Source organism: Hipposideros armiger, unplaced genomic scaffold, assembly GCF_001890085.2.
Source record: "Hipposideros armiger isolate ML-2016 unplaced genomic scaffold, ASM189008v1 scaffold_37, whole genome shotgun sequence".
Taxonomy (NCBI): Eukaryota; Metazoa; Chordata; class Mammalia; order Chiroptera; family Hipposideridae; genus Hipposideros; species Hipposideros armiger.
Window position 1 is genome coordinate 5,093,154 of NW_017731387.1, and position 17,160 is coordinate 5,110,313.

Genomic DNA, 17,160 nt, shown 5'->3' on the forward strand with positions numbered 1-17,160 from the left:
GGTCACCTGTTCCCTGCCGCCCACCTCCACGTGCTGTGGGATCCAAACGCCCCAGCACCTTGTCTCACACGACAGCCCTGTTCCGAAACCTTCTGTGACCCCCTTTCCCACTCCACCTCTGCCTGAGGGTAAGTCCTGAACCCCAGAGCCCGGTCTTCCAGAACTTTCACATCCCCCGGCCAGCTGGCCTTTCCGGGGCAGTCACGGGTCGGGACTCGCGGTGGTCAGAGGAGCTTATTAGCGTGTAGTGAGGAAGAAGTTTTGTTAGGTGTAGAATGTGGAGGAGACTTTCAGTTTTCTGTATCCACTCGTATATGGGAATGGGTGTTGGAGCCCACCAGACAGGAATACCACGGAGTTTCTTTTCTCATGGCAGCAGCGTCTAGAGACTTGTCTAAGTCAGGCATTGCATGGCCCTAATAACCTGTTTGGACAATGGGTAGGCCTGTCTAGCAGAGAGGCAGATGCACACGGAGATAAGATTTTCATCCGCACGTTTGTCGCTTCCCTTGTCTTAATAACAGATAAAAAGCCAGAAGCCATTGTCAACCATTCCAGCTCCGAAAGCAAGAGGTGTGTCACAGAGCAGATAGCAGCGCCGGCGCAGAACACCTTCCCATCCACGAGAGTGAGTGTTTTGGATATTATGTTTCCCCCTGCTGTAGTAACATCCAATTAGAAAAGCCTTAAGGATACATTCTTGCAAAACAAAGATACATTTTCGCCTGCCTTAGTCTGTTCAGGCGGTAGCCTGTAAACAACAGACATTTATTTCTCAGTTCTGGAGGCAGGAAGTCCAAAATCAAGGTGCCAGCAGATTCAGTTCCTGGTGAGGACTCCCCCTGGTTCGCAGGCGCTGCCTTATCTCCAAATATAGTCACGTCAGGAGTTAGGGCTTCAACGCGTGGATTTGGGAGTTGGGAACCCAGACACTGTCTGGAACATTGCCCACAAAAACTATAAAATCATCACCATACGATTTTGGCTACAATGTGTTTAGATAACTTAAGATAGAATCGTCTGGGACCAAAGAAACTTGACAGTTGCCTGTGTTCTTCATATCTGAAGTTAGGTAAGTATTTACCCAAAGCTCACATTGGGCCAGGAATACATCAGCATCCAGCATTAATTGTTTTGGTGACTATGCTTTTTTCACTTCTTGTTTAAAATTTTACTTTCGCCAGTCAAGGCGTCATAGCTGTGCCCACAGAGCAGAGGTAGAAAGGACACGTTGCCATGCCAGCGTGGCCCAGGCCTCTCAGAGCTGCCAGTGCCTAGTCAGGGGACAGCCAGTGGCCCTGCCCTCCAAAGGGAAGTCAGTTTTGAGGTTAAGAATGGGCCTGAACTCTTTGCGATGAAGCTGTTCAAAAGCTGTATGGTTTGATGGGTATTAACTCAGTGGTCTTAGTACCTCATGAATTGAAAAGGTGGGGCTGGTGTCATTGTGGGAATAAGGGGACAGGCTGGGAGCATCTCTGACCGGGAGACGATCCCCAGGGAATGAAGTCCTCCCTCGTAGCCACGCTGCCTCAGCCCTCCCACTGCTCTGGGTGTGGCCAGACCTGCTTTTCTAAAGAAAAACACTAAACTGAAAAAATGCAAACACACACATATGCTTGTTCCACTTGGCGGAAATGGTACTGGGACAGGCACTGTCCCTCAGAAGCAGGTGGCTTGTTGAGTGCTGACGTGCTTGGGCCGCTAACGCTAGAAGCAGCACATAAAAATGTACATTCAAATGTCAGATGAAAAGAGAAAATCCAAGTGAGCAGACAAGGGACTTAGAGTGTCCCCTGCATTGTCACTGTACCTGGCAGTGAAGGTCCCCAGACCCAGGGAGACACAGTCGGCTGATGTTCTAAAGACTAGTTATACCCGAACTGGCCTTTGGGCCGACACCAGATCGGGACGTTTTCTTTGGTCTGTGGCAAACTGAGATGAAGACAGTGTAAGCTCCATAAAGCTTTCTTTTCTGAAGTTAAATTTCTTTCTTCTTAAAATGAAACGATGGTGATGGAAATAGTAACCAGTTTCTGACCATCAAGAGGATGGCAGCTCTGTGGCTTCTGCCGTGTTTTTCTTTTTGACGGTGCTGCTGGTGAAACCCGAAATGCTTGGACCTGCCGCCGTAGCTCAAATCAGCTGTTTCCTTGAGATGAGAGCAGACCTTGAGCGGCGTGGCCCTTGGTGTCTCAGTCATTACTGACGGTGCACGTCCGGGGCATCTCGTGTTGTCCGGTGGTCACAGAGTCCGAGGAGGAGCTAAGCTCATGTCACCACTTCTCAGAGCAGCGGGTTAAGGACCAGGGAGGTGACGTGTCCTGTGCTCAGGTACACGGTGCGTTTAGGGAAGGCGTGTGACTGGAACTCGGACCTTGGCACTCCAAGGTCAGGGCCCATCACACACGGACAACAAACGGCGTTAATCCTCAGGGCCAGCCGCCGGGTCGCCTTCCAGCTCAGGGACAAAGGGAGCGTTGGGGTGCCTGGCGTCTGCCGGGGGACCGAGAGCAGGCCGTGCCTGTGCTCTCCTCACTCCGCATGTGGCCCCCCTGGAGCTGAGTGTGGAAAGGCCACAGGCTGAACACGGTCGTCAGGCTCTCTCTCTCTCTCTTTTCCGACCCGCTCCTCCCCGATAGCTCTCCAGCCTCAGTAACAAGCCGGGGGAGCCCGCAGACGAGTCCCCTGCTTCGTGGAGACTGGGCCTGAAGAAGACTGGCAGCCACAGCGTGCTGACCGAGGCGGCTCCCCGGGGCCGGGGCGCCGCCCTGCCCCGCTCGTCATCCAGCCCCCGGGTCTCGGCTCTGGGGGACAGCAGAGAGAAGGTGCTGTGGGCCGCGGGGGCGCCTCCCTGAGAACCCCAATGACGTGAAAGTACTCCGTGGGCCCTGGGCTGACTCTGGGGCCGTAAAGTCCGAGGGAGGCGGGCACCTGATCGCTCAACCAGCGAGCGCCCTGCTTGCTGCTACTTCGCAGAAAGGAAAGCCCTGCCCTTTTGTCACAGTTTATGTTCGTCCGTCCTTATCAATCAGTCAGAAGCCTGACGACATGGCTGTGGCCCAAAAAGTCCCTCTGAAGCAACACAGCAGTTTATCCTTTGGGTGTTTGGGAGCGAGTTCCTCAGCTGAGCTTCCTTGATGCTCCGGCAGATGAGCGCTCGGGAGGGCGCTCCGGCCTCAGTTTCCCAGTAGGGCGTGTGGTCAGGCTGACCCCACAAGCAGCCCGTCTGCACACAAGCCAAGACGAGCACGTGCCCATCCCCGCACGCTCGGTCCCGGATCCTCCAGGGCCTCCCTGATGGTATCCCTTGTGTAGCCCCCGCTCGGTGCTGCGTTCCTGCAGAGCACGGGCGGGCGGGCTAACCCTGCAGCCCATCTGTGCTGCGTGAAGCTGCATTTCAGGAGGAGGAGGCTGGGCAGGAGATGGGGAGGAGACGGGGCCTTTCTGTCTGCAGCCGCGCAGCCGGTCTGTGCCGCTCTTTTCCTCTTTAGCTTATCCTGTTTTTCCCATGAGAACGATTCCCTACGTGCTGGTTTTAATGGAGGACCATTAGGAATCAGCCTCGGAAAGCTAACCTTTTGTAATGCTCCTCAAACTGGAATTGGGATTGAATCGGGAAATCAGATTATCTGGGGATATTAACTTCTGGCTTTTTACACAGACATCGTGTTCCCGCGTCTGTGTTATACCTTGCCTGTGTTTTCCTTGTCTCGGTTTTACAGGACAGAGAAAACAAAAGCTATTTTACTTCACTAACGTCCCGGAGGCTCAGCGGCACGAGTGACACTGAGGAGAAGGAGAACAGGTACCATCACAGAGGCCAGCACCCCTGGCGGTGTCCCCACACGCTGTGCCACTGGCGGTGTCCCCGCACGCTGTGACTCGCTGCTCCGTCTCAGCACCCCTCCCCCAGCCCCCACTCTGCCAACTCCTGTCCTGAGGTCCTCACTGCGCCAAGACCCTTCGGGGGTCGGGGGTGGGCTCGCTGCCGCCCACCAGCAGGCCCTGTACAGGCCAGGTCCCAGCACAGGCTGCCCCAGGGTGATTGCTGTCCACGTTGTCATGTAACCGAATCGGTCCACTTCCGATTGGTAGCAGTTAACATGTCAAGTCCACATCAGATCAGATGAATGTGGGATTTTGAGGCATCCCTGTGTCTCAGGGTGAACCTGACCTAGAGCCTGTCTCTCAGGTGTGTCCCCTGGGCGTCACCTGCGCATGGCAGAAACACAGAATCTCGGGCCCCACCCCAGACCTGCTGAACTAGAATCTGCATTCTAGCAAATTCCTTGGACAATTCAGTGCACACTGAATTTGAGGCCTGCTCTGCTGACCCCTGTGAAACTGGCACCCTGTCACTCTTGTAGCAAAGACCCTGGGGACACCTGTGGGTCAGAGATCCTAGCACAGCCCTGCCCCAGATGCCTTTGTTTCTGATGTGAAAGGGGCCTCCAGCAAGTCCTCTTTTTCCTCTTTCCCTGTGACAGACTTACTCATTGTCCCCACAGTCCCCCCCCCACACACACACACCCCCATCCCTTTCTCTGCTCACTACGAGCATCCTATGCCGGGGACTGACTTGCAAAGCTCTTTAAAGGAGGAATACAAGTGACTTGTCATTACAGAAAGGTTAGAGCCCTTTGACATAAGGACTTGGTACCTATTGAAATTGGTTGGCTTTGACGTTGATCACAGAAAGCAGGTAGTAATATTTAACTCATCCTCTGCCTACACAGAAGGCAGGTATATAAGAGAACCGCTGACAAATGTGTTTCTTTAGCGGGATTATGGTCTGCCCGCCTGGCTCTCGTCTCGCAGTGTGTGCGTGTCATGGGCAGAAGCTGGGGTCAGTGTGTGGTGTGGCTTTCTCTCCTGCCTCTCAGGGGATCGGCTGTTAACCTGGTGAGGAGTGGTTCCTACACGCGGCAGCTGTGGGGGGACGAAGCCAAGGGCAGTGAGACGCCACAGACGGCTGCTCCTTCCACCTACGTGTCCACCTACCTGAAGAGGTACCAGGTTCTAGGCGGGAGGCGGTCCCCATCTGGCCATGGGATTTGGGTGATAAGCACACACCTCTGTAGCCAACTGGCCCCACAAAAGTGAATCCAAAAATGAATTCCTTGTAGGTTTTTGGGGAGTAACATCTTGACTAAATTTAAATCAGAATTCATTAATCTTCTCATCTCAGTTAGAGGAAGCTGATTGCAAGTCCTCAGCACAGACAGACTGAACTTGCACTTGTTCCTCTCAGTCCCCACCAGGAGTGCCTCCCGGACCGACCAGGGCTGGACTTAAGCCACCTCGGCTGGTAGCTAGCTGTCCTGTTGCTACAACGAGGGCCATTGCCATCTCAGGCTGTGGTTTGGGGAGAGGAGGGGCGGGCCCGCAGGATGGTTTTGGGGGGAGATGGAGGCGGTCTTGTCCTGCACTGAAGAAGCTTCCTGTGAAGCCTGTTAATTTAGGGACTTGGGTTGTGGTTTTTTTATGACTTGAAGGACCCATCAGTATTGCAAGTTGCACGTTCGGTGCAGAGAAGGTGCATGATTCTCCCCCTCTCCGCTCAGCTGTCCCCTTTTCTGCAGTTACTTTCTTTGCTGGGTACCAGCCGCAGAGCGCCTCTGCCAGAGCCACTAAGTTACAAGATACACTTAATTAGTGTTCATTGCAGCTTTGCCGCTGACATGGGAGAATCTGACTCTCAGTCCTTGCTCTGAGTTCTTTCTTGACACCACTTACTTGCCCCTCCAGCCGCCCCTTCGCACCACAGCCCTCGTCAGCAGGTTTTCTAGGTGCTTCCCTGGCTGCCAGACAGGCTTTGGCCACAGACGATATGTGGGGGTTCAGATCTTCGTTCCACTTGCCGAGCAGCCTTGTCAGCTGGTTAAGGTGGGATGTGGGAGCTAGTGAGCTGCAGAGCAGACAGCCGCTGTTGCCTTGGGCTTCAGTCCTGCAGGAAGGGCCCCCCAGAAGTAAACAGGTGCAGCTTGGGTCTCACGGAGGCCGCACCTGCTTCTCTTGATGGCCAAGGCATTAGTCCAACTAGATACACCGTCCTCCTTGTGTTTGGACCCGAGACCAAGACGCGACTCCTCAAAGAAAACAGTGCTGTGGACCTAGTGCAGGGAGCACCACAGGATTCACAGGCATTCCGTTGTTTTGTGGTGGGTTGTTGACGCTCACAGTACAGGTCACCAGCACGTGGCTTGAGGCCGTGTCACGGGGTTTGATAGATGCCGTTGGGCAGGGTCCTGGCGACCAGAGCAGAAGGGCCCCCTCTCCCTGGGGGGGTCGCAGGCTCAATCATGTAAGCGCTTCTGAGATGAGGCCGACGCCTGGCGTCACACGTGGATCGCCTACAGCCCTAAGGCCTTTTTGGTTTTATAAAGTCTTATTTTATGATTTCTTTCAAAAGGACAGAACCATGTGGCACCGCTATATAAAAAGAAAGTGTGAGCAGACATTTGTCGTCCCTGGGCTGTGCCAAACCTCAGTGCACGTCCCATGTTCTAGTCCATCTCTTACCTTCAGGCAGAAATGCCTTTTTTGTGACCCAGTGAAATGCATCTTTTCCAAAGAGGGCTTCATAGCGTTTTTGGTCACCCCAAGTGTCCGATTACTATTATAGTCAAGAAGTTTTTAAAGGGGCCGGCTGAGTGGCTCAGTTGGTTAAGAGCTCGCTCAAGAGTTTGAGCTCTGAGCAACAGCGGTTCGAGTCCAGCCCGAGCTGAGCAGCCNTGAGCAACAGCGGTTCGAGTCCAGCCCGAGCTGAGCAGCCGCTGAGCTGCCAACAGGTAGCAGGATGGCTCAGAAAAAAAAAAAAAAAAAAAAAAAAAAGAAGTTTTTAAAAATTCTAACCCAAATAATTGTTTGTCGCAGTTGAGATGGTTCTTCCCTGTCATCTGTTGCCCACACAGTATAGCTTTCTGGACTTAAAACTTTAACCCCAAAGGCTCTTTCCCACGGAGATTCTTTTCCCCACTGTTCCACGCAGACCTCCGCTCCACACCCCTCCAAACCCTGGTCTCACCTTTGCACAGTCACCTCTCTGTCAGGTGGACAGCTAGGGTGCCCGGCCTTTAGCCTCGGGGCTTGTTCGGGGGGTTTTTGTGATAAAATGATCCTGTGTCCTGTCGTCTCCTTTCTGATCCTCACTCCTTTCCCGCATTCTCCTCTTCTGCTCGCTCTCCTGCTCACTGGTCTGTCCTCGTGTTTCTTCACTCTTCTGGATGATTGACAGATGCCTTCTGGCTGCGATGACGCAGCGCTAGCTGGAGCTGGTCACTCCACATCCCAGGGGTCAGGCCCTCGCGCCCTGCATCCCTGCTCAGTGCACAGGGTGGGAGGCGGTGCTGGGGACGCTGGGCGAGCAGCTGTCCTGAAGAACCTGCTGTGTGCTGTTTTTCAGTGCTTCCTTTGGTAGAAGTAGTGGCCCCACCCGCCCCTACATTTCAGCCAATCGCAATGCATCTCCTGCCACCTCACCCATTACCATTGGTTCATCCACCTGTCGGGGCAGCAAGTGGCCACCTGCCTCTTCTTGTCCTGCACCGGTCAGTGCGGATGGCCCACATCTATGCAGCATGGCAGGTAAGGCTTCTTGGAGCCATTTGAGTGACAGTCATCCCGGCGGACACCTCTGGACACATATATGACACTTGACCCAAAGAAACTGTCAGGCACGGCGAGCAAGTGTCCCTGTGAGCACACCCCGGTGTGACGCGGGCACCCTGGCTGGTCTCGCACTGGCCGTCGAGCAGCCACAGGGTGTGCTGGCTCTCGCTCTTAGCATTGCTCACTCTGACTGCTCTGTCTCTGTGACCTGGCCAGCTGTGCTGACAGTGTAAGCGTCACACCGCTGGGGTAAATCACACACTGAAATACCCCGTGCTTCACTCTTGATTTTCCAACATCACGAGTGGGACTCTCTTATTTCGTCTGTTTGAAAGATGGCATACAAACCAAATCAGAATTATGCCGGGTTTCTTTCCCGAAGACTCCCGCCTCCTTCTGAGGATCCCCAGCCAATGGAAACAGCTTGGGGAGGGAGAGGCGCGTGGCCTCCACGCTGTTCCTGGGCCAGCCTCTGGGTCCCTAGGCCGTGTAAGGGGCAGCCAGGGGCACTGTCACTGAGGAAGCACAACAGGCCTTCTTATGCGGTCACACGCCTTCACTTCTGGGTACGGAAGAGGGACTCCTTTGTGGGGTCTTGTTTCTGCAACTGACAAAGGAACTTAAAGAAAATGAAAATCGCTGCTGACGCTGGGTCGACAGGCACGCACTGAGGGTGCTGCTTGCGTGGCACTTGTCAGGTACTCGGCTTCTTCCCCTAAAACAAGTGCTGGTCATCCATTTGGCCCAAGGGGTAGGCGTGGATGGGTTATTGTGATGCTGTATAATGATAGTAGGTCCTCACAGTAATGCATTTGCATAGGCACGGCAATTGTCAGCCCCTCAGTTGAAGAAAACAAAACGCTTAGAGGTTCCTTGATGAACGGTTGCCACCTGGGATGAGGAATAAGAGCGCTGCCATCTGTTGAACCCTATCACGTGCCAGTCGCTGGGGTGGGTCCTGGACAAAACTTACATCGGGATTTGATTTACTCGCACATAACGGTAAATCCAGATAATAGTGGCTTAAATATGATAAAGGTTTTTTCTTCTCTCACTTAGGATAGTCCAGAAATAGGCAGGGCTGGCGCACAGCTCCAAAGTCATTAAAGGATCCAGGTTCCTTCTGTCGTTCCGCTTGATGGTCCCTTGATCGGGCTTCTGTTTCCATTGGCTGCCTCATGGTCCATAGCAGCTGCTGGAGCTGGAGCCATCATGGCTGCATTCCAGGCAGGAAGAGGAGGAAAGGGGCACGCGTGCAGAGAGGGGATGCCTCTGAGCTGAGCGTTTCCCCCAAAACACTAATTTTCTGCGTGTCTTATTGGCTACCCTGAGCAGCAGGAGACTTCGGAAGCTGCAGGTTTATAACCAGGGACATCGCTGCCCTCGATACTATATTGGCTGTGTTAGTAAGGAAGAAACGGGACGTGAATATGGGTTAGGCAGCTAGCTGCCTCGGGCACACGTTATAATAGTCTTATAAAGAGCCCCCCAGTGCATGAAATGTCATCCTCGTTTTATAGATAAGGAAATGGAGCCGAAAAGCGTAGACCAAGTCCTCTGTTCTGGGTCCCACAGTGAGTACGGGGCTGAAGTGGACGTGAACCCCAATTTGTGCATCTCAGAGCCGGTGTCTCTTTCACTAGATGGTCTCCACTGAGTTTATGTTTTATCCTGGGCACTATACGAAGTGTTCCACACACATTATTGTATTTAATCATCACAAGACTCCTGCCTTTTAAGTCCTCATTCTCCCCACTTTACACAATTACAGTCAGAGAAGTTAAGTCGGCTGAAACTTAGCCCCAAGTGGCTCCCACACCTCTGATCCTTGCTCTGGAGTGACTCTGCTCCTAATCCCCTCTTTGTAAAATTATGCACATTTCAAAATGATAGCAGGAGCCTTATCTGTAATTTAATAAAATAAAACAATGGCATTTCTATAGCCTAAGAAATTGCAGAGAGACCAAAACATGTTATTAACCTGAAAAGAATTTCAGGTAAGCTTTTGATAAGTGTAATTTTTTATAGCTTTGTGTCTGCTAATTTTATTAGTACTTCCTATAGACACCTTGTAAGTCTGAGGAATCGTTTGCCTTTTTTTTTTTTAATTAAAAAGTGAAAATAAATTTCCTTTTATTCAGGTCGTTGATCACTGCTGGAGAAGTAGCTTGTGTTCCTTGGATGGCACTTCAGAGCTGTTCTATTTTTATATTTGCATCTAGGTACCATAGTTAGGTTTTCGTGATCCGATTATTTGTTTCAAGTTTATTCTAATGTGATAATTTGAAAGTGAGCTTCTCACTTCTCATTAGCATTTGTGGTCATTGTGAGTAGGTGAAAAAACAAGGTTTTTGCATTCATTGTGTGCATTGCTCTTCCCGTTTCTGTGTCAATTTTGGGTCTCTGTTACCCAGCAACAAGCTGTGACATCACAAACGATAGCTTTCTGGGTGGAGAGCCAATGGTGGCTCTCAACTCTGTGGACACAAAGACCTTGTTTGCATGTGACTGACTTTAATTACACAGCTGGCTGTTGGGAAGTCAGTAGTTAAGGTTTTGTTTCAGTTTCTCATGTGCAGTTGTGAATACAGACAGCCGGGCGCCTGGTCAAAGGGCTGGGCCGGGGGCACGAAGGGCCCTGGGGCTGGAGGGTGTCCAGCAAGGACCTACATCGTCCACAGCACGGCCCCTGTCCAAGCTGGGGACCACCACACAGACTCACGGCAGAGCATTAGGGGGCAGGTGGGGATGAGTGTCGTGAATCAGTGTCATTTTCGTGTGAGGGGCACCTCCCTGTGTGCCTGTGGGAACCAGATGGTACTCGGCCGCCATTAAAGCAGCATGTCACCTCTTTGCCTTGTGCCATTAGCTCATTTAAAAAATGTTTTTAATCTCAGGAAAAAAATAATTTCATAAAACATAGCTCCTCGGGCAGAGGATATCTGACTGAATGTGCAGTCGTACTGTTCAGAGATTGAAGAGCTCAGAATTAAAGAAACCAACCAACAAAACCTGAAGGTTCTCTAGGTCAGCGTGTTTTGAGCCCTCTGGGTCTGAGCGGTGCTTTGTTGTGTGACGTGCCTGACCGTCCTCTCTCTGCTGTGTCTTCTTGATTTCAGGACTCCTCACAAGTCCCAGGCTGACCCCACAGCGGAGAGAACCGCAGACAGCGTCTGTACCAGCACGCCTCTGTGTGTGATCACCAACCGCCCCCCGCCCAGCACTGCCAGTGGGGTCACAACCTCCACTCTGCTCTCCAGTCCCGGGCCGGACTCGTCCGTGGAAGGCAGGGAGAGACGGAGGTGCGTCTTGGGGGAGTCTCCTCTGGGGGGGTCTCCTTGGAGGTGGGAGATGAAGAAATGCTGTGAAGCTTTTCCTCAATCTCGAATGCGTTGATGAGATCAGACCTTGATATTACAGATTGTGTTTTGTATTTTGCCTCTGGGAGACTTTGGGTGGAGCTCTTATTTGTCTCTGATTATTTAACAAAGGTCCCTGCTCTGCCGTGGAGACGGGCATAGGTTTTCTGTATGTCTAGTGAGAAGCCATGTCAGGTGTGGATTCACCGTTTGGTGATGAGCTTTCTGTTTTGTTCCCGGCGGCCCATGATGACTTCTCTGGCAGCAAAGAGAAGCAGTGACATGGTAAAAGGCTCAGAGAAATAGAGCAAGGATATAAAGTTTTAAGGAATTTGAGACGAATACCAGAAAAGGAATGGAAAACATGTGGTGATCTGGTAGCGGCATAGTGACTGGCTCTTCTGCAGTCTCTCAATTTAGAGAGCGAGTCAGAACAGTCGCGAGTTGACGCAGACGAGACTTAAGGTCGAAGCTGAGAGGAACTCTGACGGTGTGACCAAGGAGAACGGGCCATGTCTCCCTGTTGACGAAGTGTGAGAAGTGGAGCAGTCCCTTTGGGAGCATCTAGGGCTGAGGACGGCTGTCCCCTCTTTCAGACTAGAAAGAGAGGCGAAATCTTACCTAAATTTAGCTCTCAGTTTGACTTCATCTTATTCTGAACATCTAGAGCAGCGGTTCTCAACCTTCCTAATGCAGCGACCCTTTAATACAGTTCCTCATGTTGTGGTGACCCCCAACCATAAAATTATTTTCCTTGCTACTCTATAACTGTAATTTGCTCCTGTTATGAGTCGTAATGTAAATATCTTTTTGTTTTCCGATGGTCTTAGGCGACCCCTGTGAAGACCCCTGTGAAAGGGTCATTCGACCCCCAAAGGGGTCGCGACCCACAGGTTGAGAACCGCTGATCTAGAGGAAGATTTTATTTTGTGATTGTGTATATGTGTGTAATAAGTCAGAGAATCTTACCATCAGATGTTTGCTCTAAAACATTTATCATAAGTGGAGATGGGAGGGAGATGTTAAGTGGAGTGAAAAATAGTGTTTTTCCCCTTCCTTCCTTAATTCCATCCTTCCATTTTTCTGTCCTTCCATCCTTCCATCCTTCCCTTCCTTTGTGTCATTTATTTACATAAAATTGAAGAAATCCCACTCCTGGGCTAACAGGTCACAGAGCCCACAGCTGTCATCCCTCTACTGGCTTCCAGCCAGGGAGTGTCAATAAATTACATACTTAGGTATGTGATGCTTATGCTCAGATGGCTCTTAGATTTCATCTGGCAGCTATAAGCAGAGCAGCCTTTCATTGGCTAGAAAAACTTCTCTTGAAAAATCTTTCTGAGCTGAGACAAGTAAAATGGGTGAAATCCATCATTCGAATCGTCGTCTCTGAAAGAATGGGGAAATTGGGCCCTTTGTCGGACTGCATTGTAAATATTGTCTGCATGAACCATTGTTTAGAGAAACCTAAACACAGCTACTGTCTCCTGGGAATTTTATAACCTGTAGTCAGTAAGATAGCAGCTGCTACAGACTTTGAGTTTCTTACAGATGATTTATTCTGTCCACAAATATTTACTGAGTACCTGTGATGTACCGCATGTTACAACTAGGGCATGTCTCCTCGAGGAGCTGCAGGTGGAAGGCTACAAGGATTAAATCAAGATGTTGATGTGTTATAATGTGAAGGTGGTGTGTCAAGGCAAGAACTCACGATAACATAGGGAGACGCTTGATTTGTTAGACAAATAATATTCACTAGATAATAGACTAAATAAGGAGATGGCATCAGAGAAATAAGTAGGACCCTAGATAAAAAGCTCTTGGACTCAAGTCACCTGATCCGTACTAGCGTTCATTCTTTTCAAAGTATTTACCGAGTACCTGCCGTCACCCAGTGCTGTGATCAGCCCAGACGATACAGCGGTGAGCACGCAGGCAAGGTCTTGGCCCAGGGGACTGTGTGCTAGGCAAGAAGCAACGCTGAGAAGGGGGTGTGACCGTGTGTACAGGAGGCCCTCTCCTGGGGGTCACAGGACAGGCTCCTGACGGGGTGCTCCAGTTCAGATCTGTGGGACCTGTGGACACGGGTGGACGGACGGCATGAGCGTTCCAGGCAACAGCCTTGGGGAAGGCGCTCGGTCCTGTGGCAAAGCTGAGGGAGGCTGAGTGTGGACAGCTGGCACAGTAGTGGTCGTGGAGGCTGGAGGAATGGGGGCTGTTGTCTCGCGGTCCTACAGCCGGCATGCTAAGAACCCCCGTGGGCCCTGGAAGAGTAGTTCTGAAGAGCTGTATAAGACGCCACTCGTGCCATCTGATTCACCCACTCAAAGTGCTCCAGTGCGCAGTTCCCGTGTATTCACAGGTACGTGCGGCCATCACCACGCTCCACTTTAGAACATTTCGTCACCAGACCTTACCTAGCACCCCACCCCCATCCAAACGAGGCTGAGCAGTGGGACACAAGGTGACTGGAGCTGCCCTGGAAAGGCGGCGAGCAGTGAGCTGCCTGGCGGCATAGGCGGCGGGTACTTCAGGGAGCGTGAGGAATTCCAGGGCCGAGCTCCGAGCTCCGGGGGCCTGAGCTGGAAGAGGCAGGGCCCTGTCTAGTGTGGAGCAGGTGTGATGAGGGGAAAGCATGCTGTGCCAAAGGAACTGGACAGGGTGGGTTAAACGACGCTAACACGTCGCTCAGAAGCCGCCCAGGACCGCGCCTCTTGGGGCTGGAAAGGGGGGGTGTTTGGATGGTTAGAATTTGCAGCATTTTCCAAATTTCTGTGTCCGTGGACACAAAAATTTTTTTCCACCCAAGTCTGGTATTGCACTGGGCGTGCTTAGAAATCGTGCAGCTAGAGATCAAGGCAGGAGCCGGCAGCGAGGGGCCCTGACCTCCCGGCTGTGGAATCCCGCGGAGGTTTCAGCTGGGGAATGACTCCATCAAATAAAACGTGTCATTTAAGCCATTACAGAATTGAAGCCATTTAGTTCCTCCCTCTAGACAAACAAACTGAAAGAAAAAAATCACATGTTTTGAAAACAGCTGAATTTCCCTCTGAAAGAGCATGCTGGGTGCTAATTCTTCCCTGGGAGCTCCAGCTTTTTCCCTAATCTGCCCCTGTGGCTGCGTGCTGATGCCTGCTGGGAGCCCGGATGGAGGCCTGAGCCCACGCTCACAGGTCCATTTGGGGCTTCAAAACGGCCCAGTAGGACACCACCACCACCAGCACCAGTCGCCTCCAAAGCAGGCTCCAAGCATGGCTGGAAGGGGCGGCCGCCCTTTTTCGAGTGTTTTGTTCTAAGAGGCGCTAGGTGGGTGCACACTTACCTGCTGGCCAGTGACCAGCCTGAGCCGGCCACCCTGTGGTGACAGTTCTTCCTCTTGGCCACAGATGTGCTGTGAAACGGTCAGAGCTAGAAACAAAAGCATCCGTTGTGATACCAGCTGATGACATGAGAATGTCAACATGAAATTTTTCCAGGGTGGGGGTTATGGTTGATATTTTTTTTTCTGCATTTTCCAAAGTTCCAGCATAATAAAGTATTACCATTATCATGGGGGGAGGACAGGAAAACTAAAAAAAAATGAACTCCGGGGCCACAGTCTTGTGCTGTACGTCTGTGAAGATGCCACCATCGCTGAGGAGGAAACAACAGTTGAGATTCGAGGTTTGCAGGCTTCTGGGTGATTTATGACTTTGCCACGTGAGCTCAGGGTGGGGCTCCGGAAACAGTTCTTACTCTTAAGAGGGCATGGTCTTGGGTTTACAAAGTTCCTTTTTTTTTTTTTTTTTCCTCCTGAAAAGCTCAAGTATGTAAATTTTCTGTTTGCTTGATGGACCCGAATAGAAGTTAAGCTTCCCTGGGTTGCAGGTAGGAGCACGGAGGCCCTACGAGCGGGGATGACTGACTGGCCCAGTGTCACACCTTGAGTCAGGCACCTTGGGGACTATCCTCCATGCCCCCTCTTTTTCTTCACTGAGCTCACCAGCCATTTCTCCTTTGGATTTAAGAGTAAAGGTGCGCGGCCCATGGTCTGAATCTGCAGCCCAGCGTGCAGTCCCCACCCCCAGGCAGGCGAACCCTGCCATCCAGCCTAGCCCAGCCCAGGGGCTCCTGGGGGCTCCAGAGACCAGCGGGGCCATCGGTTTGTGAAGGGGCAGGCAGGGGGAGGGATGCAAGTGGCAGGCAGTTGGCACGGAGCTCTGCAGGGTTGCCAGGGCCACGCGGCAGCTGTCACACAGTGTCCTGATTGGGCTCTTTTTCCAAAGCTCCTGGTTTTCCTTAGCAACACGTGTAAACAGTGCCCTCGGCTAATATTAGAGCCTGATAGTGTGGGGCTCTGGTCTCTGGCCCTGCGCCGCCTCCAGCTTTTCCCGCTCCCCACCCCCAGCCCTGAATTTTACATTCCATTTTATGGGTGCCCTTTCTTTTCTTCATAGAAATGGCTAAAACCGTTTTTCTCTGCAAGAAGCTAAATTCTTTTCTTTCCCCAAATAGGTCAGGATACGGTCAATGGTCAGGATGGGCTTGGTGACCTTGGTGCCCAGGGGGGTCTCCGTTCCTGCTAATTAACTTGGCCACATCCTTGGGTTGTTAGAAATTTAAACGAAGTAATTAAAGTCTGAGTCATGGTTTTTAAAAGTCATTTTACTCATCTCTCTGCCTCCAGGCTAAAGACAGGCAGTGGCCACGCATGAAGGACTCTAGAAAACAGGCCCCCAGGCTGCTCCGGCCTCCCTCCGTTTTGTTGTAAAATGAGCGTTTTCTGTCCCTGTCAGAAAGACTGCAGTGCAGCTGCGCTAGCCGAGGTTTGCCTGGTAACATGAAGAGGCCTCTGCCTGTCTCCCTACTGTGACTATCAGACGGGGAGGCCGTGGAGTGGAGAGCCGTGGGCACAGTTTCTGCTGCTGCGGTTCCGGGGGCTTCTGGCTGCTTAGATGATAGTTACCCTGGCTGATTGGTTTGTGCGGGTTGTTCGTATGATTCCTTTTCTGCCGACATCCGTGAGGTCAGCTCCTGTTGTCTGGTAGCCAGTCTGCTCATACCAGGCAATCTCGGTATTGTTGATTGTAGGGTGGACACTTTTCACATTTTCATACCTGAACTCAAGATGTCTTGTTATTGCTACACATTGCGTGAATTTGGTTGTAGGGTTCATTTTGTTACTTCCACTGAATTGTGTGCATTGCTGGAACAAAATATGTCTAAATAAAGCCTAAAGGATCCCTTTCAGTAACTACTGAGAAGTGATAAAAGGTGGTAAGAGACTGTGTGCCGGGCACTGCCTTTCCTCTCCGAGTGGGGAGGCGGTGACGGGTCAGGTCCCGTGCAGTGAGCTTACGGCCACCTGGTGAGAGTGATGCGTTTAGACACAGGACGTGGGCGGTGATGCTGACGCCTGGGGGCATGCTTTTGGGGGTGATGAAAATGTTTTAAAATTGATTTAGTGACAGTTACATAACTCTGTGAGTATACTAGAAACCAGTGAGTGGTACTCTTAAACGGTATGTGAATTATATCTCAATAAGGCTGTGTAAAAATAGCTCTGGTGCCATTCAGCGCACTGCACAGTTCTGGGCCAAAGACCTGATGACGCCTCCGTTACTGCAGTAAGATGTAAGGTCATGAATTAAGGTCGATTATCTTTTTCCTGTGTTTCTGTTGCTAAACATGGCGATTGAGACACAAACTCACTTCATTTTCCAGAGACAGTGGCATTTGTCACACAGTTGCTCAGCACAACACTTAATACTTCAGGAGTGGGGGGTAAATGTGTCACCTCCCCCAGGATACATGCATTCCAGAGGGAAGCCGAGAGCCCCCCAGTTACCGCAGCCGCGGTCCTGCCCCAGTGCCCCAGCCTCCTCCCAGTGGAGCCAGAAGTCACCTAACACCTGCTCCTCAGGGTCCTTGTCAGCGCATTTTTAGTTAATCTCCTTTTGATAAGGCAGTTCTTTTCTCAGAGCTGTGAGCATCTGTGACACGTGGGACAGGCCAGCACTCGTGGGACAGGCCAGCACTCGGTGCCCTCAGCCGGCACCCCCTGCCAGTCGACTTTCCTGTGTTAGAAGACGGCCGCTTGTAACAGTCCCGGAAAGCGAGCGTTTACTGGTGAAGGGCAACCAAAGGGGCGGCCACCTGGTGGCTGAAAACTGGGCTTCTGGGAAAGCTGCTGCCAGGTATATTGCAA

The 17,160-nt window shown here is 51.6% G+C and overlaps 1 protein-coding gene across 1 annotated transcript in view; it reads left to right on the forward strand.

Annotated features, from left to right (window-relative positions):
- PPP1R12B (protein phosphatase 1 regulatory subunit 12B) overlaps positions 1-17,160 on the forward strand; it is a 108,000-nt gene that overhangs the window by 30,836 nt on the left and 60,004 nt on the right. The window contains 7 exon segments of the mRNA XM_019638030.1: positions 525-628; positions 2,640-2,825; positions 3,723-3,805; positions 4,884-5,009; positions 7,406-7,560; positions 7,563-7,587; positions 10,731-10,913. Of these exon segments, the coding sequence (XP_019493575.1) occupies positions 525-628; positions 2,640-2,825; positions 3,723-3,805; positions 4,884-5,009; positions 7,406-7,560; positions 7,563-7,587; positions 10,731-10,913 (862 nt within the window).